Source organism: Lethenteron reissneri, chromosome 65 (genome assembly GCF_015708825.2).
Source record: "Lethenteron reissneri isolate LAM-NWPU_2019-01 chromosome 65, ASM1570882v1, whole genome shotgun sequence".
NCBI lineage: Eukaryota > Metazoa > Chordata > Hyperoartia > Petromyzontiformes > Petromyzontidae > Lethenteron > Lethenteron reissneri.
Window position 1 is genome coordinate 7,003,753 of NC_083843.1, and position 24,780 is coordinate 7,028,532.

The 24,780-nt window shown below is 51.0% G+C and overlaps 1 protein-coding gene across 1 annotated transcript; it reads right to left on the bottom strand.

Annotated features, from left to right (window-relative positions):
• Positions 1-3,062: 3,062 nt before the first annotated feature.
• LOC133359387 (ras GTPase-activating protein-binding protein 1-like) lies at positions 3,063-24,729 on the bottom strand. The gene is made up of 12 exons (XM_061577787.1): positions 24,652-24,729; positions 21,798-21,918; positions 20,158-20,239; positions 19,192-19,365; positions 18,843-18,927; positions 17,803-17,890; positions 16,022-16,391; positions 15,143-15,247; positions 12,036-12,132; positions 8,954-9,088; positions 7,419-7,549; positions 3,063-5,105 (listed from the first exon to the last, which is right to left on the bottom strand). The coding sequence occupies exons 2-12, from the start codon at positions 21,890-21,892 to the stop codon at positions 4,917-4,919; spliced, it is 1,551 nt and encodes a 516-aa protein (XP_061433771.1). The 5' UTR covers positions 21,893-21,918; positions 24,652-24,729; the 3' UTR covers positions 3,063-4,916.
• Positions 24,730-24,780: the final 51 nt, after the last annotated feature.

Genomic DNA, 24,780 nt, shown 5'->3' on the forward strand with positions numbered 1-24,780 from the left:
GCGTAGCGTTAAGCACTACACCCACCGATCCTCACACACCACACACGCACAGACACACACACAGACACACACACAGACACACGCAGACACACACAGACAGACACACACAGACACACAGACAGCACGCTAAGCACTACACTACCGCTCCCCACACACCACACACGCACACACACAGACACACACAGACACACACACAGACACACACACACAGACACAGGCAGCACGCTAAGAACTACACTACCGTTCCCCCTACACAACACACGCGCGCGCGTCCATAGGTACACATACACGCGCTTGCTGCAGACACACACGACTTTCAGGGTGCGTACGGCAGTAAACGACTGAAATAATAAAGCGGCAATGCTGCGCAAGGAACGCCTTAGACCTGCAACACATTTGTGTAATGCGAGCGTAAACACACAAACACATACAAACACATACACAATACACACACACATACATGCAGACACACAGACAGACACATAACACACATACATACACACACATACATACACAGAAACACATACACACATACATAGACACACACATACATAGACACAAACACATGCACACACGTACATACACACATACATACAGACACGCAGACATACACATAAAGACATACAAAAAAACCCACATACATACACACACACATACACACAAACACATACACACACATACATACACACATACATACAGACACACAGACATACACATAAACACATACACACATAGACATGACCCGGCTTCGCCCGGGACTTGGATCCACGATGCCCGGCCGCCTTTGTCTCCCCAGTGACGATGTTCACACACGACAGCAGTTACGCGTTTGAGGCTGAGTCGACCTAGGGGAGGCCCAGGTCCGTTTCAAATAATCGTCAGCGGTGGTGGGCGTGAGTTGGAATCGAACTGGGGGCGCTCAACCAGCTTAATGACTATTTGTACAAAGAACATATAAAGAATCGATTATAATAAGCAGGCAACAGTCCACATTATAGACTGCCAGTACACGCACTCAGCTTCATAAGCAGGCTAGAGTGTACATGATAGAGTGGCAGTACGCTCACCGAGCTTAATAAGCAGGCTACAGTCTACATGATAGACTGGCAGTACGCTGACCCAGCTTAATGACTATTTGTACAGTGAACATTTAAGTAATCGATTGTTGGCGCGTTGGGTTTAAAAGTAATATTAATTGCACACATTGTGGTGGGGGTGGAGTGAAGAGTACGAAAAACTTTGATGAATTTACCTCAGAGTGGCGTGGTGGGTGTCGAGGCCTAGTAGCGTGCAGAGCCTGCGGCCTCGCCAAAATTGGGCACCCGGCAGAGGCAGGGTACGGGTGGCGTTCCTTCCCCCCCCCCCTCAGCGCTCCAACAATACTGTGTAATGGCTATTATTTAATTAATTACGGAGCCTATGAAAGTGGCAAAGGCGTGGCTAGCTATTGGCAGGGGCAACCGACGTCCAATGAAAGTGCAGCCCTTGGCGAAGGCGTCGCTAGCCGTTGCCAGGTCCAATGAAAGCGGTGAAGGCGTCGCTAGCCGTTGGCAGAGGCAACCGGCGTCCAATGAAAGTGCGTATGGTCCGGCGACACACAGACACACAGACAGACAGATTCACGATTTTATATATATAGATGAGACTTTGTAGGATGAACGTTGAGATTTATTAGGGCATGGGGTGACAAATAAGGTCTGAATTGGTCTATAATATGGTAGGTACTGATAAGGGGTTGACAGATACGCTTTAAGCCTATATATATGGAGTAATTGGGCATGACTGTGCCCATATAAGGAACATGGGAACTGGAATCGACGTATTTTTTACGATCCAATGCTCGATTAACTGGGAATCAACCGATTTTTTTTTTATAAAAACGATTCAGTATGTTGAACTTCTTTGGCACTGAACATAGCCATTCGTACTAATCTGTGGGTCTCTGTAGGTCTCTGTGGGTCTCTGTAGGTCTCTGTCGGCATCTGTGGGTCTCGATAGGCTTGGGTCTCTGTGCATGTATGTTGAACTTCTTTCGCACCGCACGTAGGCAACCGTGCTCGTCTCAATGCAGATGGCAGGAGTTGACCAAATTGGTAGTGGAGTGCGCTCCCCATTTACCCACCCACTCACGAACCCACCCACTTGTAACCCACGCATTGACCCATCCAACCACTCATTGGTTGGCTGACCAAAATGACTGGTAGATGTATCAGCTGTGCCCCCTACTGTGCCAACTTGCTGCATTTTAGCCACCCGGTGCTCCACTCATTGCTGTGAGCGTCGCTCTGCCCTCTGTTGTTGCTGGAGGGCGGCTGCCTCCAATTGCCCTGCAGCAGCGTCCTTCACGAACCTCCTCCAGAGGCCGAGCTTGACACCGCTGGTACCAGTCATCAGTAAGTCCACTCAGCGCCTCATCCTCCCAAATCGCATCACTCCATCTCTTCTCCAGCCCATGTCGTGCCCATTTAGTCCCCTCTATGCAGCCAAACAGAAGCTGTGTGGGCATGCGGTGACTGGGCATGCGGGCTACATGACCCAGCCAACGCAGCATTGCCTGCCGGAGCTCACCGATGGGAATGTGTCCAGATCTTTCAAGGATTTGAGCTCATCACACAATCCAGCCTAGTTAAACCCAGGATGGATCGTAGGCATGCCAGCCTGAATGTCTAACCAGCGCAGATGTTCCATTAGAGAGGTCCACGTTTCAAAAGCTTAAGAGAATATAGGGGGATGACTGTGGCTGAGAAGACCTGAAGCTTCTTGCGGAGCGACAGGCAAGGTAGCTTTCACACGGCATTGTGCAGCCGATGAAAATATGCCGCCCGACTGATTCAGCGAGACCTCTGCTGTCAAACCCACGCTGGTCATAAACACACTGCCCAGGTATGCAAAACTCTCCACTCTATCCAGAACTGCTCCATCACCAATGGGGAGCTGAGGGGGTGGAGTGTTTGGTGGCACAAAATACCCAGGCACCCACCCATTGACCCATCCACTCCATCATTAACCCACCCGTCCACTCACCCATCCAACCACTCGCCATAATTTCATAAACTCAAACAAACGTGCTCATCTTTATTTTTTGGCTCAAAGACAAAAAAGCGCGTACTATTATTTTTCGTTGTTGTTTTAGTTTAAAGTCGACACAGAAACACCGTCAAATCAAGGGGGTTAGAGAATTTGAAAAGAAAAAATATATAATTATTATATCGTCCAACAACAAAAAAGACCACCGGAAAATACGACAGCGTTCAATGGAACGAGCTCGTGTGAAGAAGGCACAACCCGATGGGGAAAAAACGCAGAAGTGAGAACTTGCGCCGTCTAACGGAGCCGTTCTATGTTGTGTCGTCTAGCATAGGGGGAACCCCCAGTGGCAGCTGCCTCGGTGCGTTAGTCAGTAGGGGGCGATGATCGCTGCTGAGTCGAGCCTCGGGGGCACCCCAGTAGCAGCTGCCCATGTGCGTTCGTCTGCTGCCAGTACAGTTATGGGTGATGATCCCTGCTGCCATGTTGTTTTTCCAGAACCATGCGATGGTAATTTGCAGTGTAATCACACTTGCCAAATATCAACGTTTGGACGGCCCCGACTCTGGCCGGGGCATGATGGCCGATTCCTCTTGTGAAGCAAGGTCACAGGGATTTTTTTAACGTCAGCCGTGTGTTGAACTTTGTTCGCAACGTACGTAACCAACTGTGCTAATCTGTGGATCTACGTGGATCTCTATGGGTCTGTGGGTTTCTGTGTATGGATGTTGAACTTCTTTAGCACCGCATGTAGCCAACCGTGCTAATCTGTGGACCTATGTGGGTTTCTATGGGTCTGTGGGCCTCTGTGTATGGATGTTGAACTTCTTTCGCACCGCACGAAGCCAACCGCGCTGATCTGTACGAACATTATTGGTACGGGAAAGGGTTTACATTGAAATTTCTCCGTTCAAACGTTTCGTGCGCATACAGGGAACCTCCGCCAAAATATAAATGTCTTTACCGCAATATAATAAAAATCATCATCTCTCTCGATTAAATTGGAATTTCAACTCCCAGATTGTTTTTCCCGCATCCGATCGGCATTCACCATGGATGACGATGATGCTAACTGGTGGTTGTTGCTGAAAACCCTGTGTGCTCAGGGCCAGCGGTTAGCGGCTGCGCTGACGGCTTCGACCCGAGTTCGATTCCTGCTCACGTCCACCAACACGCCAGCGGCGAGACGAATGTCTGAACAGGTCCTGGGCCTCCCCTAGGTCGACTCGGCCTCAAATGAGTACGGGTGGGCGTGGTGCTGGCCACCCACCACCTCGTGTGCCAACAGTGCCGGTAGCTTTCATAGGCGCTGCTGCCACTCGCTACTAACAGCACCTGCCCCTACAGTCTGTTTCAGGCTACGTGGGGGATCTTTGTCTTTGTCAGGGCCACACAGTAACACCCCCCCTCCTCTCTACCCCCTCCCTCTCTCTCTCACCAAAGACAAAGTTCCCCCCACACCCAGTATAGCCTTAACAGACTGTGGGGGCAAGTGCTGTACAGAGGGGAGGGGGGGGGATCTTTGTCTTTGTTGAGTGTGCGCATGAGTGGGTGAGGAGTTGGTGGGCGAGTTCAATGGGTGAGTTGGTGGGTGGGTGAGCAAGTGCGTGTGTGAGTGAGTGAACAAGTGAGTGAGTGGGTGGGTGAGTGGGTGGGTGAGTGGGCAAGTGAATGGGTGGGTGAGTGATTGAGTGGGTGAGTGGGTGGATGAGTAAATGAGTGGGTGGGTGAGTGATTGAGTGGGTGAGTTAGTGAGTCGGTGAGTGGGTGAGTGAGTGGGTGGATGAGTGGGTGGGTGAGTGGGCGAGTGGGTGGGTGATTGAGTGGGTGGGTTAGCGAGTCAACTAACCCACCCAACCCTCTCACCCACCCTCTCCATGTTTGTTTCTTCACTCAGCCGGGTGGGGGGTTGACAGCCCCCCCCCACCAACCCTGGGGGCCGTCGAGGGCCGGGATCCTCCATAGCCCCTCCCCCCTCCTCCACGGCCCCCACCTCCTCCTGCACCTCCACCCTCCCGGAATCCGCGCCGCTTCTTCTCCTCCACGTTGAGGCGGTGGTCTCCCTGGTACATGATGGGCTGCAGGAGACACACACACAGATACCATCATCCTGTATGAATAACCCAGCTGGCAATGGATACTCATTGTAATTAATATGCATTCATCTTCTTGGTTCTTTCGGTAAAGTCACGTAGAAGGGAAATAATAAAAATTAAACATAATAAAATACAATTCTCACGACGTTTCGGCCACAACGCAAGCAGCCGTCCTCAGGTGAAGACCAGGTCTGTCGGGGAGACAGCGTTTGTTTCTTCACTCAGTCTGATATCTACTGAAAAGTATGATGTCTACTGATAACTCTACTGATGAGTCTAAGTATATTGATACGTCTACTGGTAAGTCGACTGACTTGTCTGATAAGTCTACTGATAAGTCTGATAAATATTTGGATACAACTACGGATAAGTCTACTGATAATTCTACTCATAAGTCTACTGATGAGTCTGATAAGCTTACTGATAAGTCTTATAAGTCTACTGATGAGTGTGCCATTGTTCATCACGTTGGAAAGAACCAGACTACTGATGAGTCTAGCCCTTCGTTAGAGGACGAGTTTGATCTGGCACTGTAATGGAGCCCAAAGTGCAACCATAATGCACCACGGGTAACGATCAGTGCTGGAAAGAAGTTTAACATGCATACATACACACTACTACACAACACACACTACTATACACTACACTATACACTACAACACTACACTGATATACAGGAAACTGTACACTACACTACTAAACACTACTAAACGCTACATAAGGTTGACTTTTTTTAAATCAAACAACCAAAAATGACATAGCCAAAATGTTTTTCGTAGGCCCTGTGGCCAGTTGGATAATACGGCCCAGACCACCACCACCACCATCATCACTACCATCATCACTACCAGTACCATCACCACCATCATCATCACTACGATCACCACCACCGCCATCATCAACACCACTACACCATCATCATCACCATCAACACACCACCAACATCATCACACCACCACTATCACCATCACCACTATCATAATCACCACCATTATCAGCACCATCACCACCATCATTATCTCCACCATGACCTACACCAACACCACCACCGGTTAGATATCAGGAAACAGAGACCATCACCACCCAGGTGTTAACACCCACGCTTGGTATGCAGAAGGTCGTGGGTTTGATCCGGACCCCGACTCCTCCCACCCACCCACCCACCATGGCCGCTAGGAGATCACAAAGCCGTAGTTGGGCAGCTTCCTCCCCCTCTCTCCCCTTCCCTCTCTCAACCTCTCTCCATCTCACTCTCTCTCCATCTCTCTCCATCTCTCTCAATCTCTCTCTTCCTCTCTCCCCCCTCTCTCACCACCCAGTGGCAGCAGATGTTCAAGCCTCTCGTAGCCAAATGCCGCGGTGACCTCCAGCAGAGGACGGCTCACCCGACGGTGCCCTCGGCTGTGTGGCTGAGCCGAATCCCCCCAGGAGCGCCGGACTGTTGTGTGCGCGTTCTGCTGAGCCAGGGAGGATCTGGCCCCGTCAGTATTTGGGGTGTCCCGCGGCTCAACCCGCAATGTTCCGGCTTTTGGGGTCCATTTTCAGGAGACTGGAGGTGCCTTTTTACCAAAGCAGTTTCACACACGGGATGTGGCGGTTGCCTTACACCCGGCTAATAAGCGCCACGATCTTGCAAACTTCGTCTGTGCCCAAGCGAAGAAGGCGCGCGGGTTTACGAGACCAGGGGGGGGGAAAGACGCCGCGAGGCGACAACCGACAGCCGCTCTGGCGGTGGGGAGGCGATGCTGAGAGGGGAAGGGGGGGCCCTGGCTCAAGGCACGGCTCTGGCTGGACCACCACGTACCACTCGCAACGCCGAGGATGCGTGCCGTGGTTCTTTGAACGGTGGGGGGTGGGGGCGGTCGAGCACCTCTGACCAGCGCCAACGGCGTTCTTGATTTGACTTTTAATGGGTTCATTCATCGCGCGTGTCGACGTACCGTTTGTGGTACACGCGGCACGTGTGGTGCCGTGTGCGTTTGCGACGTGCACACGTGGACACTGGACTTGATGTGACTTTGTATCGCAATCGGCTCCAGTACTTTTGTTGTTGGCAGCAATAAAAATGGTTTAAAACTCGCTCTCTGTCTTCCTCTCTCCCACCTCTCTCCCACCTCTCTCCCCCCTCTCCCACCTCCCTCCACCTCTCCCACCCCCTCCCTCACCCCTCTCCCCCTCCCTCCCCCTCTCCCACCCCTCTCCCACCCCTCTCCCACCCCTCTCCCCCACCCCTCTCCCCCTCCCTCCCTCTCCCCCTCCCTCCCTCCCTCTCCCACCCCTCTCCCCCTCTCCCACCTTGGCCGCGAGGATCTTCTGCACGGAGTCTGCGTCGCTGAAGATCACGAAGCCGTAGTTGGGCAGCTTCCTCCCTGTCACTGCCGAGGCGCCCTGGGTGTTGATGCGCACGCTCAGCACCGTCCCATACGCTGAGAGAAAGAGAGAGAGCGATCAATGTCTATACAGAGAAATTGATATCTATACAGAGAGGGAAGATTATCTGTACAGAGAGAAAATGCATATCCAGAGATAAATATCTATAGAGATAGCTATATATCTATAGAGATAAATGTGTATAGAGGCAGAGATAGATATCTATCGAGAAACATGGAAATACAGAGATAAATATCGGGACAAAGAGATTAATATCTAGAGATAAATATCTATAGACAGATGTATATCAATTGAAAGAGATAAATGTCTATACAGAGAGGGAGAGACATTCTAATACATTCATAACAAACGTTCTTGGGTTAGATCGCGTTATTTATAAATGTGACGTAACCCTCCACCACCCGACACGGCCAATCAGCAAAAAAGTGTCACGTTGACAAAAGACAAAATAGTTCACTGCTTTAGCCCACCGGAGTGTTGAAGAGTGAATCCACAACATTTACAGTTTTTAAATAACGCGATCTAACCAAAAAACTTTATTATGATTAATATTGGTCGCGAAAGCCTATGTGTTAAACATACTAATACATATCTACAGAGAGATACAGTGAGAGATAGAATTGCCTCAATAGACATTACCGTAAGCTACAGGGACACACGGCAGAGAGAGAGAGAGAAATACCGATAGAAAGAGAAACAGAGAGAGACACATACGTGAGTGACTCTCTCCCCGTGTGAAGTACGTGAGCGAATCTCTATTTGAACGAGTGAGTCTCTGAGTAAGTCTCTGAGTGAGTGTCTGAATCTATGTGAGTCTGAGTGAGTCTCTGAGCGAGTCTCTGAATCTATGCGAATCTGAGTGAATCTCTGTATCTATGTGAACCTAAGTGAGTTTCTAAATCTATGCGAGTCTGAGTGAGTCTGTATCTATGCGAGTCTGAGTGAATCTGTATATGTATGTATGTATGCGAGTCTGAGTGAGTCTCCGTATCTATGTGAACCTAAGTGAGTCTCTGAATCTATGCGAATCTGAGTGAGTCTCTGTATCTATGTGAACCTAAGTGAGTTTCTAAATCTATGCGAGTCTGAGTGAGTCTGTATCTATGCGAGTCTGAGTGAATCTGTATATGTATGTATGCGAGTCTGAGTGAGTCTCCGTATCTATGTGAACCTAAGTGAGTCTCTTAATCTATGTGGGTCTGAGTGAGTCTCTTAATCTATGCGAGTCTGAGTGAGTTTGTATCTATGTGAGTCTGAGTGAATCTCTGTATGTATGTATGCATGCGAGTCTGATTGAGTCTCCGTATCTATGTGAACCTAAGTGAGTCTCTTAATCTATGTGAACCTAAGTGAGTCTCTTAATCTATGTGGGTCTGAGTGAGTCTCTTAATCTATGTGAGTCTGAGCGAGTGTGTCCGTGTCTCTGTGAGTGGTCTCACAGGAGAAGAAGTCTCGAAGGGAAGTCTCCTCCATGCTGTAGGGGAGGTTGCCCACAAACAGCTGCTGCGAGTCTGCGTAGCGAGGGAAACGTCGCGCTTCCCCATCCACGGATGGATCCGTATCACCGCCTCTCACTGCCAGCAGAGAGACACACGGACAGAGAGACAAACGGAGAGAGAGATAGACACAGAGAGAGACACGCGGACAGAGAGACACAGAGACACGCGAACAGAGAAAGACACGGAGACAGAGAAACACGGACAGAGACACACACAGACAGACACAGAGAGAGAGACACACGGACAGAGAGAGAGACACGGCGAGAGAAACAAAGAGACACGGAAAGAGACACAGAGACGGAGAAAGAGGGACATGGAAAAAGAGGCAAGGAGAGAGAGACACGGACAGACAGACAACGGAGAGACAGGGAGAGACACAGGGTAAGAGACAGAAAGAGACAGGGAGACAGACACAGGGAGAGACACAGGGGAAGAGACAGAAAGAGACACAGGGAGATAGACACAGGGAGAGACACAGGGGAAGAGACAGAAAGAGACACAGGGAGAGAGACAGGGAGAGACACAGGGAGACATACACAGGGAGAGAGAGACAGGGAGAGACACAGAGGGAGCCTGAGTGCCATTTTACACTTTTTTTTTACCAACAATTTTTTTTTAAGTTTTCATTAGCCGAATCGGAATTTAACTTTTTAAGATGTACGCGAATCGTTTCAAGGAACACAATGTTTCAGAAGGTCACCATATTCACGTATACCGTTGGGACAGCGTTTAGCTATCTAAACACCGAGGGCACGGTGACTAGACGTTAACTACCTCGCCTGGTATGCAGCAGGTCGTGGGTTCGATCCCGACCCTGATGATGCCTGCTCCTTTATATTTGGAGTTTGCGTTTCTCTCTCTGACTATCACGGTGGCTAGGAGATGTTAACTACCTCGCCTGGTATGTAGGAGGTCGTGGGTTCCATCCCAACCCTGACGATGCCTGCTCCTTTATATTTGGAGTCTGCTTGTCTCTCTCTCATCATCATCACGGTCGGCTAGGAGATGTTAACTACCTCGCCTGGTATGCAGCAGGTCGTGGGTTCGATCCCGACCCTGACGATGCCTGCTCCTTTATATTTGGAGTTTGCGTCTCTCTCTCTCTAACTATCACGGTGGCTAGGAGATGTTAACTACCTCGCCTGGTATGCAGGAGGTCCTGGGTTCGATCCCGACCCTGACGATGCCTGCTGCTGTGTATTTGGAGTCTGCGTCTGTCCCGATAGTGGTCACTGCGTGGATTTTTGGCCGGGGTCCTCTGTTTTTTTTCCCTCCACATTTAGAATCAACGCCACCGCGCGTCGAGAGAGAGTATTTGGCTGCTGCTATAAGTTTCCACAGTATGATGATGATAGCCAGTTCGTTGAGCTATTATTTGTGATGGCCCGGTCGCTTCTGAAAAAGAGCTACACACCAGTTCAGTGGGGCTTTACACGTGGTAAAATAAATAAAAAAGTTTGAATTGGTAGGACAGAATAGCCACCGGTAGGTCACGGGACAGACCCTGCAGGTGGAAAAGGTTGGCTGCTGTGCCAGGCTAGGTGCAAGAGGTCACAGGACAGACCCTGCAGGTGCCATGGGTTGACTGCTGTGCCAGGCTAGGTGCAGGAGGTCACGGGACGGACCCTGCAGGTGCCATGGGTTGACTGCTGTGCCAGGCTAGGTGCAGGAGGAAGCCACGGGACAGACCCTGCAGGTGCCATGGGTTGACTGCTGTGCCAGGCTAGGTGCAGGAGGAGGTCACGGGACGGACCCTGCAGGTGGAATAGGTTGACTGCTGTGCCAGGCTAGGTGCAGGTCACAGGACAGACCCTGCAGGTGCCATGGGTTGACTGCTGTGCCAGGCTAGGTGCAGGAGGAGGTCACGGGACGGACCCTGCAGGTGCCATGGGTTGACTGCTGTGCCAGGCTAGGTGCAGGAGGTGGTCACGGGAGAGACCCTGCAGATGCCATGGATTTAAAGATTGACAACAGATGAGCAATTTAAACTAAAACAATTATGTCTTTGACTAGGTAAGGCCCACTGAGCTGTATCGCTCAGAAGCGACGTGGAAATCACAAATGGCGGCTCAACGAAGCGGCTTATCGTCATCACGTCGAAATGTACGGCAGCGTTTACGGAGAGAGAGACGCAAACTCGAATTATAGAGCAGGCGTCAGGGTTGGGATCAAAACCCACGTGCTCCCATGTACCAGGCGAGGTAGTTAACATCCATAAAGCCACTGTGGTGCCCGTGCCCTCAGCTGTGACAACTTTCTGCTTTTTAGCCGCCCGACGCTCCGCTCGTCGTTGCGAGCATCGCTCCTCCGCTGTTGCTGGAGGGCGACACTGTCTCCCAACTGTCCACCAGCCTCGAGATGCACCTAGCCTGGCACTGCCCAGTCACGTCCTTCACGAGCCTCCTCCTCAAAAGAGGGCCGATCCTGACACCGCTGGTACCGGTCATCGGCAAGTCAAATCTATGGCAGGCGCATCTTGCAGATGACAAGCCGATGGTCAGTGGGCAGATAAGCTCTATACCCATGTGGGTATGAATCCACTGTTCCATCACTATATAGTCCAGCAGATGTTCTTGCTTGGACCCGGCGTGCATCCATGTCGTGTGGATGCGCCGATACCGCAATAGCGTGTTGGTAGTTATATGCCCATGGACAGCACAGAAGTCTAGCAGCATCCCACCGTTGTAATTGAGCTGATCTGGCCCATGCCTTCCAATCATTCCGACACAGGTGTCTGTGTCAAAGACACACCAACCCACCCAACCACCAACCCACCCACCCAACCACAAATCCAACCACCCACCCACCCAACCACCCACCCACTCACCCACCCAACCACGCAACCACGCACCCAACCACCCACGCACCCAACCACCCACCCACCCATTCACACACTCACTCACGCACACACTCACTCACGCACACACTCACTCACGAACACTCACGCACCCACCCACCCACCCAACCACCCACCCAACCACCCATCCATTCACTCACACACTCACCCATCCACCCCACTTACCCTGCCGGGGTGGGGGCCGTGATTGGAGGGGGGGACCCCCAGGCCGCCCCTCCCCTCGGGTGCCACGAGGGGGCTCGGGTTTGGGCTCCACGTTGGCCTGTACTCACGAAACACAGACACAGAGAAAGAGACACACAGACAATGTACGCAAATCACCATCGAGTCTGCGAGTCTCAGCCCAAGTCTATGGTTCTCGCACAGACTCAAACGGACAAATACAAAGATCCACCGTGTAGCCTGTCACAAACTTTTGGGGCAAGTGCTGTGAGCGAGCACCTATGAAGGCTACCGGCTCTGTGGCACACGAGGGGGTGGGTGGCCAGCACCACGCCCGGCTGCCTTTGTCTCCCCCAGTGGCGATGTTTACTACACACCGCACCACCAGGTACTCATTTGAGGCTGAGTAGACCTAGGGGAGGCCCAGGACCGGTTCAGATAATCGTCCCTGGTGTGGGCCATGAGCGGGAATCAAACTCGCGTCGTTGGGTTTGTCACGCAAGGTAACGCTAACCGCTACAACAACAACAACCGCCATTCGCAACGAAGTGGCGGTGCCGCGCCACTTGTGCCAGGCTAAGTGCACTTTACGCCAAGTAATGTGTTGAACGCCCGCTGGCAGGTCATGGGATAGACCCCAGGTGCCATAGGTTTATTGACTGAGATGACTGGCAGATGCACCACCTGTGCCCCCGACTGTGTCAACTTGCTGTGCTTTAGCCGCCCGGAACTCCGCTCGTTGTTGTGAGCGTCACTCTTCTGCCCTCTGTTGTTGCTGGAGGGCGACTGCCTCCAACTGCCCAGTAGCGTCCTTCACGAGCCTCCTCCAAAGAGGCTGATCTTGACACCACTGGTACGAGTCATCAGCAAGTGCACTCAGCTCCACATCCTCTTGTATCACATCACTCCATCTCTTTTTAATCCCGTGCCACGCCCGTTTAGCCTCCTCTAACCGCCTAAACAAAAGCTGTTTAGGCATGCACTGAGCATGTGGGCTAAATGACCCAGCCAACACAGCTTTGCCTGCCGGAGCTCACCAATGAGACTTTGTCCAGATCTTTCAAGGATTTGTGAGCTCCTTACGTAATCCAGTCTGCAGGTTAAACCCAGAATGGATCGTAGGTAGGCGAGCCTAAATGTTTCTAAGTGGCACAGATGTTCCATTAGGGGTGGGGTCCACGTTTTTCAAGCATAGAAAAGGGAAAGAATGACCGTGGCTGAGAAAACCCAAAGCTTCGTGTGGAGCAACAGACCAGGTAGCTTCTACACAGCGTTACGCAGCCTATGAAAAGATAATGCCGCTAGACTGATTCGGAGTGAGACCTCTGCTGTCAAACCAGAGGTGGTCATAAGCACCCTGTCCCATCACCAATTGGGAGTTGTGGGGGTGGAGTGTCTGATGGCACTTAATACTCAGGCAGGTGCTTAGATTTGGGGGGGGCTGATGGTAAGGCCCCCACCTCTTAGTAGCACACTCCAGGTTCAGCAGCAGCGCCTCTAACTCCCCCTCTGAGTGAGCAGCAATCACCAGATCATCAGCATACATAACATGGTTGACCAATAGGGAGCCATCCCTTGACCGCACTCGGGCATCGATCAGCCTTCCATTGTACCTGAGCCAGATGGAGATTCTTCCGGTACAGACATCGAAGGAGTCACAAACTACATGGGCAAAAAAGGTGTCGCACCACGAGCTGAACAGGGAATGGCTCTGACTCCTGACCACGTAGTTTTACCTGAGTCTGCTCATCATCATGAAGGTCATGAATGATTGTGAGCAGAGTCAGGGACTCTAAAAGCACAAAGATCAACCCAGAGCCCAGGCCTTTTGATGGTAGCATAGGCCTTGATCAGATCAATAAAGCAGAGATGTAGGTCCTGTTGGAATTCCCTACACCTCTGCTGTAGCAGACGGACAGAAAATATGGTATCTGTGCAGGACCGCCCTTTGCTGAAACTACATTGGGGCTCCACAAGCCTCCCCTCAGCGTGCCTAGCAAGGCGATGTTGAATAATCCTTGCCAGGACCTTTCCCGACACACTGAGAAGTGAGATGCCCCTGTAGTTGTTACAGTCTGTGCAGTCCCCCCCTTCTTAAAGAGGGGGACCACCAGGGCATCTTTCCAATCCTGCAGAACCTGTCCAGTGGTTCAGGCTGTTATTATGTCTCATAAACGCCACCCTCCTTCAGCATTTCACTTGGGAGATCATCTCTGCCCGGTGGCTTTCCCGGCCACAGACTCTGGATCACCTTCAGTACTTCAACAGATGGTACCTCAGCCAGCTACTCACAGGGGGTGACTACTTCCAATATTTGAGGCACTGCAGCCTCAGCAGGATCGTCCTCACTTTGCCCCATGATGTTTTCCAGGCTGAGGGATTTCCCCTCCCGCAAGACACAAAAATGCTCCGTAAATGCAGATGTGGGATTAGTCACTACTTGTGGAATGCATAGGAGGTGGGGGGGGGGGGTGTCAAAGTCCTCTAACCTAGCTTAAATATACGCTGCCAAGCTTGGTGGTGTTCATTCAGACGCTGTCTTTCCGACAGACCTGTTCTTCACCTGAGGACGGCTGCTTGCGTTGTGGCCGAAATGTCGTGAGAATTGTATTTTATTATGTTTAATTTTTATTATTTTATTATTTCCCTTCTACGTGACTTTACCGAAAGAACCAAGAAGATGAATCCCTGCAGTCACGAAAGCTTTAAATCGAAAAAAGCCAATGTTAATGTAAGTGGTGGCCAGCGACCACGGCGGTGGTGGGTTTTCCCACCAATCAAAGGGCTGCCAGGTAAAAATTAGCACGTTAATGTAAGACCCTTGAGAAGCATCCACAGCGGGTGCCCTGAGGTGGCTATGTCAATGTGAGAGATGTTAATGTGAGAGTTAAAGTTGCAGTCTCCTAGCTCCGCCAAATGGGGTTTGGCTAGGAGACGTCATAGACGCCCCCAGGGCCTATGGCACAAGCTTAGTTCGATGTTTTTCCACGTGGTTTAGTGGTACTTAGGTTGAAGGGGGGTTACCAGCTCCTCGCACGCGTCCAAATGCCACTCATTCACACACTCGCAGACACCCACACATAGACCCACGTCACCACCACCACCATCACCTGTGTTGGCACCACCTTGTGATGTACGAAGGTGTTGGCTGTCTGGGCGGGTAGCCCCCCTCCCTGGGAGAGGTTTTTGCTGGTCACGGATGCCCACGAGAATGGCTGTTTGGTGGGTGGGGGGGGGGGCACAGGGGGGCACGGGGGGGGGCATGAACAACGATGCGGTTACATGGTCAGTCGTCTCCTAGTCACTGTTCTAAAGCTGCTGCTATTACTACTGCTGCTGCTACTACTACTAACACTGTCGATCACCCGCACGCTCGCAAATGAATCCTCTCACCCGCCCACCCACTCACCCACCAATTCACCTACCCACTCATCTATAAATTCACTCACTCACTCATGCACCAGTTCACCCACTCACCCGCCCACCCACAAATTCACCTACCCACTCACCCACCAATTCACCCACTCAGCCACCCACCCATTCACCAACAAATTCACTCACGCACATCAATTCACCCACTCACCCACCAATGCACTTACCCACTCAGGAACCAATTCATCCACCCACTCACCCACCCACAAAGCCACTCACTCGTACATCAATTCACCCACTCACACACTAATTCATTTACCTACTCAACCACCCACCCACTCACTCACCCACCCACCAATTCACCCACTCACCCACCAATTCACCCACTCAGCCACCCACCCACTCACCAACAAATTCACTCACGCACATCAATTCACCCACTCACCCACCAATGCACTTACCCACTCAGGAACCAATTCATCCACCCACTCACCCACCCACAAAGCCACTCACTCGTAAATCAATTCACCCACTCACACACCAATTCACTTACCTACTCACCCACCCACCCACTCACTCACCTACCCACCAATTCACTCACCCACCCACCCATTCACCTTTGCTGGTGCAGGTTCCACAGCTGCTGTCGCTGCCGATGCTGTTGCTGCTGTTGCCGATGCAACTGCTGCTGCCGCTGCTACCACTGCCGCTGCTGATGATGTTGCTGCTGCTGCTGCTGATGTTGATGATGCAGTGTGGGTCTCAATAGTCGTTGGTGACACCTCCTCCTCCACCTCTTCCTCTTCCTCCACCTCCGCCTCCACCACCTCATCAGCAACACCTCCTCTACCGGCCGCGTCTCCCCGCATCTCATCCTTTGGCAACTGATGAAGTTGCTGCTGCTGCTGATGTTGCTGCTGCTGCTGTTGCTGATAATGATGTTGGGTGTTGTTTGAGATAGGTTGTGTCATATCGGAAGGCGCGTTGCTGTTAAAGAGAGGGAACATCAGCAACAGCATAATTGAGCATTAGCAGCAGCAATATCATCAGCTTGCAAATGCTTTCAAGATCTGGACACAGTCCCATCATCGGTGAGCTCCTCCGGCAGGCAAGGAGGCTGCGTTGGCTGGGTCATGTAGCCGCATGCACAGCCAGCGCATGCCTAAACAGCTTTTGTTCGGCGGGATAGAGGAGGTTAAACTTGCACAACACGGCCTGGAGAAGAGATGGAGCTGAAGCGGTATGGGAGGAAGCAGAGCCGAGTGAACTTGCTGATGACCTGACCAGTACCAGCGATGTCAAGATCGGCCTCTGTGGAGGAGGCTCGTGAAGGACGCTACTGGGCAGATGGAGGCAGTCGCCCTCCAACAACAACGGAGGGCAGAGGAGCGACGCTCAGAACAATGAGTGGAGTGCTGGGCAGATAAAACGCAGCAAGTTGGCACAATAAGGGGCACAGCTGGTGCATCTGCCCGTCATCTTAGTCTCAACTAAAACTAAACTATGTTTTATTTTACCAAATAACGTCCACTGAGCTATGCAAATCTTTTCTAGAAGCGACCTGGCCACAAATGATAGCTCAAAAAGTGGCTTATCATCAAGTGAAAATGTATAGCACCGAAATTACTCTAGACGTGTGATGTTGATTATAAATGTGGAGGAGAAAAATCCACCCAGTGACCACCACAGACAGAGAGAGATGTGAACTTCAAATATATATCAGCAGGCATCAGGGTCGGGATCAAACCCACGACCTCCTGTATACCAGAAGGAAGATAAACACAAAGATCCTCCGTGTAGCCTTAACAGACTGTTGGGGCAAGCGCTGCTAATAGGGAGTAGCAGCACCTATGAAGCCAGCACCACGCCCGGCCGCATTTACACACCGCACCAGGTACTCATGTGAGGCTGAATCGACCAAGGCGAGGCCCAGCACAGGTTCGGATAATTGTCACTGGTATTGGTGGCTGTGAGCGAGAGTCGGGCACACACACGCAGATGACCCCAGACCCAAGGCTTGAACCTAGGATATCAAGTGTCTCCGACACGGCCACCGTGAATCCCACCACACAGCCATTGCGAACCCACTGACACCGACACGGCCACCGTGAACCCCACCACACAGCCATTGCGAACCCACTGACACCAACACGGCCATCGTGAACCTCACCAACACGGCCATCGTGAACCCACTTACACCGACAGCCATCTGAAACCCCACCACACAGCCATTGCGAACCCACTCACACTGACACGGCCATCGTGAACCCCACCGATACGGCCAGAGTGAACCCCACCGACACGGCCATCGTGAACCCACTTACACCGACAGCCATCGTAAACCCCACCACACAGCCATCGTGAACCCCACCAACACAGCCATCGTGAACCCACTCACCCGGGTGAGTGAGTCTCGTAGAGAGGAGAGCCGTTCTCCACTTCAGAGTCTCCCTCCCCTTCCTCCTCCTCCTCTTCTTCCTCCAGGTCTGCAGAGGCAACGGGGGACAGACGCACCACGGCATTGTGGGTAACTGGCGTCACTACCGTGGCTCAGGGATGTTAACTACCTCGCCTGGTGTGCAGGGATTCATGAAATCACATGCCCCACCCTGACCGATGCCTGCTACTGTATATTTTGAGTTTGCGGTATGATAAGATGTTAACTCCCTCGCCTGGTGTGCAGAAGTTCATGGAATCGATGCCCCACCCTGACCGATGCCTGCTGCTGTATATTTTGAGTTTGTGGTATGACGATATGTTAACTACCTCGCCTAGTATGCAGGAGGTCGTGGGTTCGATCCCAACCCTGACAATGCCTACTGCATTATATTTCGAGTTTGGGTCTCTCTTTTTATGTGGTTGAGTGAATTTTTCTCCGGGTCCCCCGGTTTTTTTTTCTCCACATTTAGAAATATCATGCGTTTAGAGAGTATTTGGCTGCTGTTATAAATCTCCACGTGGTGATGATGATGATGATGAAAAGCAGCCACTTCGGTGAGCTGCTATCATTTGTGATAGCCAGGGCACTTCTAAAAAATATCTAAATAGCTCAGTGGGGCCTTACCTGGTAAAGTAAAAATAGTTTTTTCGATTTAAAGCTTTCGTGACTGCAGGGATTCATCTTCTTGGTTCTTTCGGTAAAGTCACGTAGAATGGAAGTAATAAAATAATAAAAATAAAACATAATAAAAAACAATTCTCACGACGTTTCGGCCACAACGCAAGCAGCTGTCCCTCAGGTGGAGAACAGGTCTGTTCACTCTGTCTTCTCGACAGACCTGTTCTCCACCATCTATACATCTCTCTGAAAATATGTCTCTCTCTGTGTCTATATATCTCTGTAAATCTATTTTTCTCTGTATGCATCTCTGCATCTCTGCATCTCTCTGTATATCTATATCTCTCTCTATGAATCTCTCTCTGTGTGCGTCTCTGTACCTTCACTGTGGTCGCTGTCCGTGAAGACCTCGTCCTGGTAGCGGAAGATATCGTTCTGAACAAAGAACTTGTTCTGAACAGAGCCCTGCTCAACGCAAGAGACAGAGGGGATGGTGGGCGGGTGAGCGAGTAAGTGAGTGGGTGAATGAATGAGCGAGTGAATTAGCGAGTGAGCGGGTGAGCGAGCGGGTAAATGAATGAGCGAGCGAGCGAATGAGCGAGCGGGCGAATGAGCGAGCGGGCGAGCAAGCGACGGGGTGAACAAATGAGCGGGTGAGTGAGCCAGTGAGCGAGCGAATGAATGAGCGAACGAGCGGGCGGGCTAAGGGTGAGCGAGCGATCCGCTCACCTCGGGCGCGAGGATGAAGGTCTGGAGGAATCTGCGCATGGCGCCGCCGGCGTTGCTGAGCTCCCCCAGCACCTGCACCACGACGGCACCGCCCATCGTCGCCTGCGAGTCGACCGCACGGATCTTGGTGCGGCAGTCGCGGAACGCTAGAGACACGATCTTGGCGTGGATCTCCTAGAGATAGACACAGAGACGCGGAGATGCAGAGAGAGTGTGAGACAGAGACGTGAAGACACAGAGAGAGACAGTGTGAGACAGCGTGAGACAGAGACATGATCCAAGCGTGGATCTCCTTAGAGACACAAAGAGAGATGGAGGGGGGGGGAGATACACGGGAAGAGAGATAAAGGGAGAGAGACAGGAAAAGAAAAAGACACGGGGAGAGAGACACAGGAAGGGAGACATGGAGAGAGACAAGAGGAAATACACAGGAAGAGATACACGGGCAGAGAGATATAGACACGGGGGAGAGACACGAGAAGAGATAGACACAAAGGGGGAGCGAGAGACGTGGAGACATGGGGAGACACGGAGGAGAGTGAGATAAGATGAGAGACACGGAGAGAGAGACGGATGGAAAGAGGAGAGAGAGACACGGAGAGAGACACAGATTGAGAGAGACACGGAGAAACAGAGACACGAAGAGAAAGACACGGATTGAGACACGGAGAGGAAGAGACAAGGGGAGAGAGAGACATGGACAGAGAGACACGGGCAGAGAGACACGGGCAGAGAGACACGGGCAGAGAGACACGGAGAGAGACGGATGGAGAGAGGATATAGAGACATGGAAAGACACATGGAGAGAGACACAGATTGAGAGAGACACGGAGAAACAGAGACACGGAGAGAAAGAGACAAGGGGAGAGAGAGACACGGACAGAGACACGGGCAAAAAGACACGGATTGAGAGACACGGAGTGGGAGAGACACAGAGTGAGAGAAATGGATAGAGGCTGTACCCACCGTTTGTCCCACCACAGGATCTGAAGGTTTTCCGTTTGCGTCGACTCCCCCGTGGACGAAGGTGGAGTCCTTGCCATAGAACCTGCGGAGAGACCCACCCACAACACGGGTAAATATAAATGTAGTGTCGTTAAACCCGCCAGCACCCGACACAGCCAATCGGTAAGGTTTGTCACGTAAACAGAACATGCCAATTGTTACTAGTACAGCACACCTGTGTGTTGAAGAGTAAACCCACATGATTTGCAATCCGAGTACGACGTTTCGCCAGTAATTACAAGCAGCATTATCAGAGGACAAATCTGGCTGTCACTAAATCATAGCTGCTCAACAAAATGGCTGATATCACCATCATCACGTGCACATTTATAGCATCAACATAATATAATTAATCTCAATGCTTGTTTCTAAACTAATACATTTTTATCTCATCAGGTAAAGCCCACTGAGCTAATTAACTTGTTTTTTTAGAAGCGGACCTGGTCATCACTAAATGATAGCAGCTCAACAAACGTGGCTGACATCACTATCATGTGGAAATGTATAGCAGCAAAATAATCTAAATAATTCATAAAACAGGTTTTTTAGGGTTAGATCGAGTGAATAAGAAACGTCGTGTTGTTAAACCCGCCACCACCCGACACAGCCCAATTAGTAAGGTTTAGTGTCGAAGATGGCCAATTCGTGACTAGTACGGTACTTACGGGTGTGTTGGCTGTCGCCTGATGAAGCTTATCAGTGTTTTTTGCTTGATTGTGACCACAAGTATTGTGGTTAATGCAGACAAGGTTCTTGTAAAAAGGTTTCAGTTTTGTTGCCAGAAACAAGGGGAAACACCTATTTTGATGAAACTGGTTGTAATTACTCGCCAAACGTCGTTACTTCAGATTGTAAATGTTGTGGATTTGCTCTCCAACACACTGGTTAGTGCTGTATTAGTAACGAATTGGCATGTTCTGTTTACGTGACAAACCCCTGACGAATTTGCTGTGTCAGGTGATGGCGGGTTTCACGACACATTTATATTTACGCGATCTAACCCAACAAACACTGTATTATGAATGAGAATATTTATCTTGAAAGCCTACTACGTGTTAAACAGACTCACCCAGTCACTCACAAAAACTAATATCCTCCGTATAGCCTGTAACAGACTGTTGGGGTAAGTGCTGTTAGCGAGCACCTATGAAGACTACCGGCAGTGTGGCAGACAAGGGGGTGGGTGGCAAACACCACGCCCGGCCGCCTTTGTCTCCCTAGTGGCAATGTTTACACACCACACCAGGTACTCATTTGAGGCTGAGTCGACCGAGGGGAGGCTCAGAAACCGTTCAGATAATCGTCACCGGTGTTGGCCGTGAGCGGGAATCGAACTCAGGTTGCCAGGTTTGTAGTGCAGTGCGCAAACCGCTACTCTACCACTCTTCACTCACTCACTCACCTATTTACTCACTCACCCAGTCACTCACTCACCCAACCACTCACCTACTCACTCAGTAACTCACTCACCCAGTCACTCACTCACTTACCCGCCCATACACTCTCTCATTCATCCACCCACCTACCTACTGACCCACGCATACACTCACCCATTCACCGACTCACCCACACGCCTGCCACTGACTCACCCACTCACTCACCGGTGCAGGAAGTCAGGAGCCTGGTGCAGCAGAGTGTAATACTGCCTCACAAACTCTCTCCCCACGTGCAGGGGATGAGGGGTTTCCATGACCATGGTGATGGGGCCGGTGGGAGGGAGGTCTACACACACACAGGACACACACATAGTACAGATATAGCACACACAGTACACAAAGTACACACATAGTACACACACACAGTACACACATCCAGTATACACAGTACACATAGCACACACAGTACACACACACACAGCACACACATCCAGCACACACACAGTACGCATATAAAGTACACAATGGACACAGTCCATACAGTACACACATAGTACACACACAAAGTACACACACAGTGCACACAAAGTACACTCATAGTACATCCAGCACACACATCCAGTATACACAGTACGCATATAAAGTACACAGTGGACACATCCATACAGTACACACAGTACACGCAATACAGTACACATCAAGTCCATACAATACACGCAGTTTACAAAGTACACACGCATATACAGTATATACAGTGCAGAAACAGATACAGTACACAAATGCAGTGCACAGAAGCAGTACAGATGCAGTACTCATAAAAGTACTGAAGCAGTACATTTTTTGCAAATAGATCCAGTACACACATGAAGTACACACACACAGCACAGAGATGCAGTACAGTTATACAGTACACACGTGCACATACAGTACACAGACACACACACGCATGCATAGAAACACATGCATAGGCACACATACACATAGATACACACACATAATACGTCCGGCCGCCTTTGTCTCCCCAGTTAGCGACGCTCACTAAACACCACCACACTATTTTAGGCTGAGTCAACCTAGGGGGGGGAGGAGGCTCCCAAGTAACCTGGGTGTAAGATAATCGCTATCACTGGATGATGGTGGTGGTGATGGTGATAGTGGTTAGTGGTAATGATGACGGTAGTGATGGTGGCGATAGTGATGATGGTAGTGGTGGTGATGGTAGTGGTTAGTAGTGATGATGATGGTGGTGATGATAGTGGTGATGATAGTGGTGGTGATGGTGGCGATAGTAGTGGTGGTGATGGTAGTGGTGATGATGGTAGTGGTGATGGTGGTAGTGGTGGTGATGGTAGTGGTGATGATGGTAGTGGTGATGATGGTAGTGGTGGTGATGGTAGTGGTGGTGATGGTAGTGGTTAGTGGTGATGATGGTAGTGGTGGTGATGGTGGCGATAGTAGTGGTGGTTAGTGATGGTAGTGGTGATGGTAGTAGTGATGATGGTGGTAGTGGTGATGTTGATAGTGGTGGTGATGGTAGTGGTGGTAGTGGTGGTGATTATAGTAGTGATTGTTAGTGATGGTGGCCGTGAGCGAGAATCAAACCCGGGGGGGGCTTTACTGACGGGTTCCCCTAAGCGCAACATCAACCTCTCCCACCCTCCTCTCTCTAACACAACACAGAGAGCGCGAGCGAGGCTCATCTCCCGAAACGTCGCCACCACCACTACCACCACCACTACCAATCACCACCACTACACCATCATCACCACCACCACTACCATCACCACCACTACCACCACCATCATCACTACTACCACCACTACCAATCACCACTACTACCACCACCATCATCACTAACACCACTACCACCACCACTACCATCACCACCACCAATCACCACTACCACTACCATCATCACCACCACTACCATCACCACCATCACCACCACTACCATCACCACCATCACTACCACCACCACTACCATCACCACCACCAATCACCACTACCACTACCATCATCACCACCATCACCACCAATCACCACCACTACCAATCACCACCACTACCATCACCACCACCAATCACCACTACCACTACCATCATCACCACCATCACCACTACCAATCACTACCACCATCACCACTACCAACATCACCACTACCACCATCACCACTACCACCATCACCACTACCAACATCACCACTACCAACATCACCACCATCACCACTACCAACATCACCACTACCAACATCACCACTACCAATCACCACCACCATTACCAATCACCACCACCACCATTACCACCACCACTACCACCACCACCACCAATCACCACCACCACCACCAATCACCACCACCACTACCAATCACCACCACCACCACTACTACCACCATCACCACTACTACCACCACCACTACCACCACCACCACCAATCACCACCACCATCACCACTACCAATCACCACTACCACTACCATCATCACCACCATCACTACCAATCACCGCCACTACCACCACCAACCACGTGGGTCAAGGCCTAGGGGGGGCCCCACAATGGCCGGAGCGGGATCGCTGAACGAGGCCGAACCCCGCTCGCCTTCGTCTACACATTTAGAGAGGAGGAGGGGAGGGATGAGGAGGAGGGGAGAGATGAGGAGAAGGGGAGGGGAGAGAGATGAGGAGGAGAGAGTTTCGCTGTTGAGGCAGCAGTTTTAGTTAAAGAGTAAAGGGTGGTGATGATGGTGGTAGTGGTGATGATGGTGATGGTGTTGGCGATGGTGGTGGTTATGGTGGTGATGGGGGTGGTGAATGGTGGTGGTGATGGTAGAGGTGGTGATGGTGGTGACAGTGATGCTGATGGTAGTTTTGGTTAAAGAGTAAAGGGTGGTAATGGTGGTGGCGGCGGTGACGATGGTGAATGGTTAAGACCATTCTTAATGGTTAAGACTTAAACTTAAAGACTTAAACACGAAACAAATTTGATTGAAACGGGGGAAAGAATAGAATGAAGAAGAATGAAGGAATAGAATGAAGGAGACGAAGAAGGCGATACAAATAAAATTGTCGGTGAAGGCGCCGACCTCGACGAGGCCGCGATGTTCCAACGCCGCCTCCGTTCGCCAGCACAGCGAGAGAAGGAGGGGGGCGGGGCGGGGGGTGGGGAGGGGCGGGGCGGGGGTGGGGAGGGGCGGGGCTGGGGTGGGGTGGGG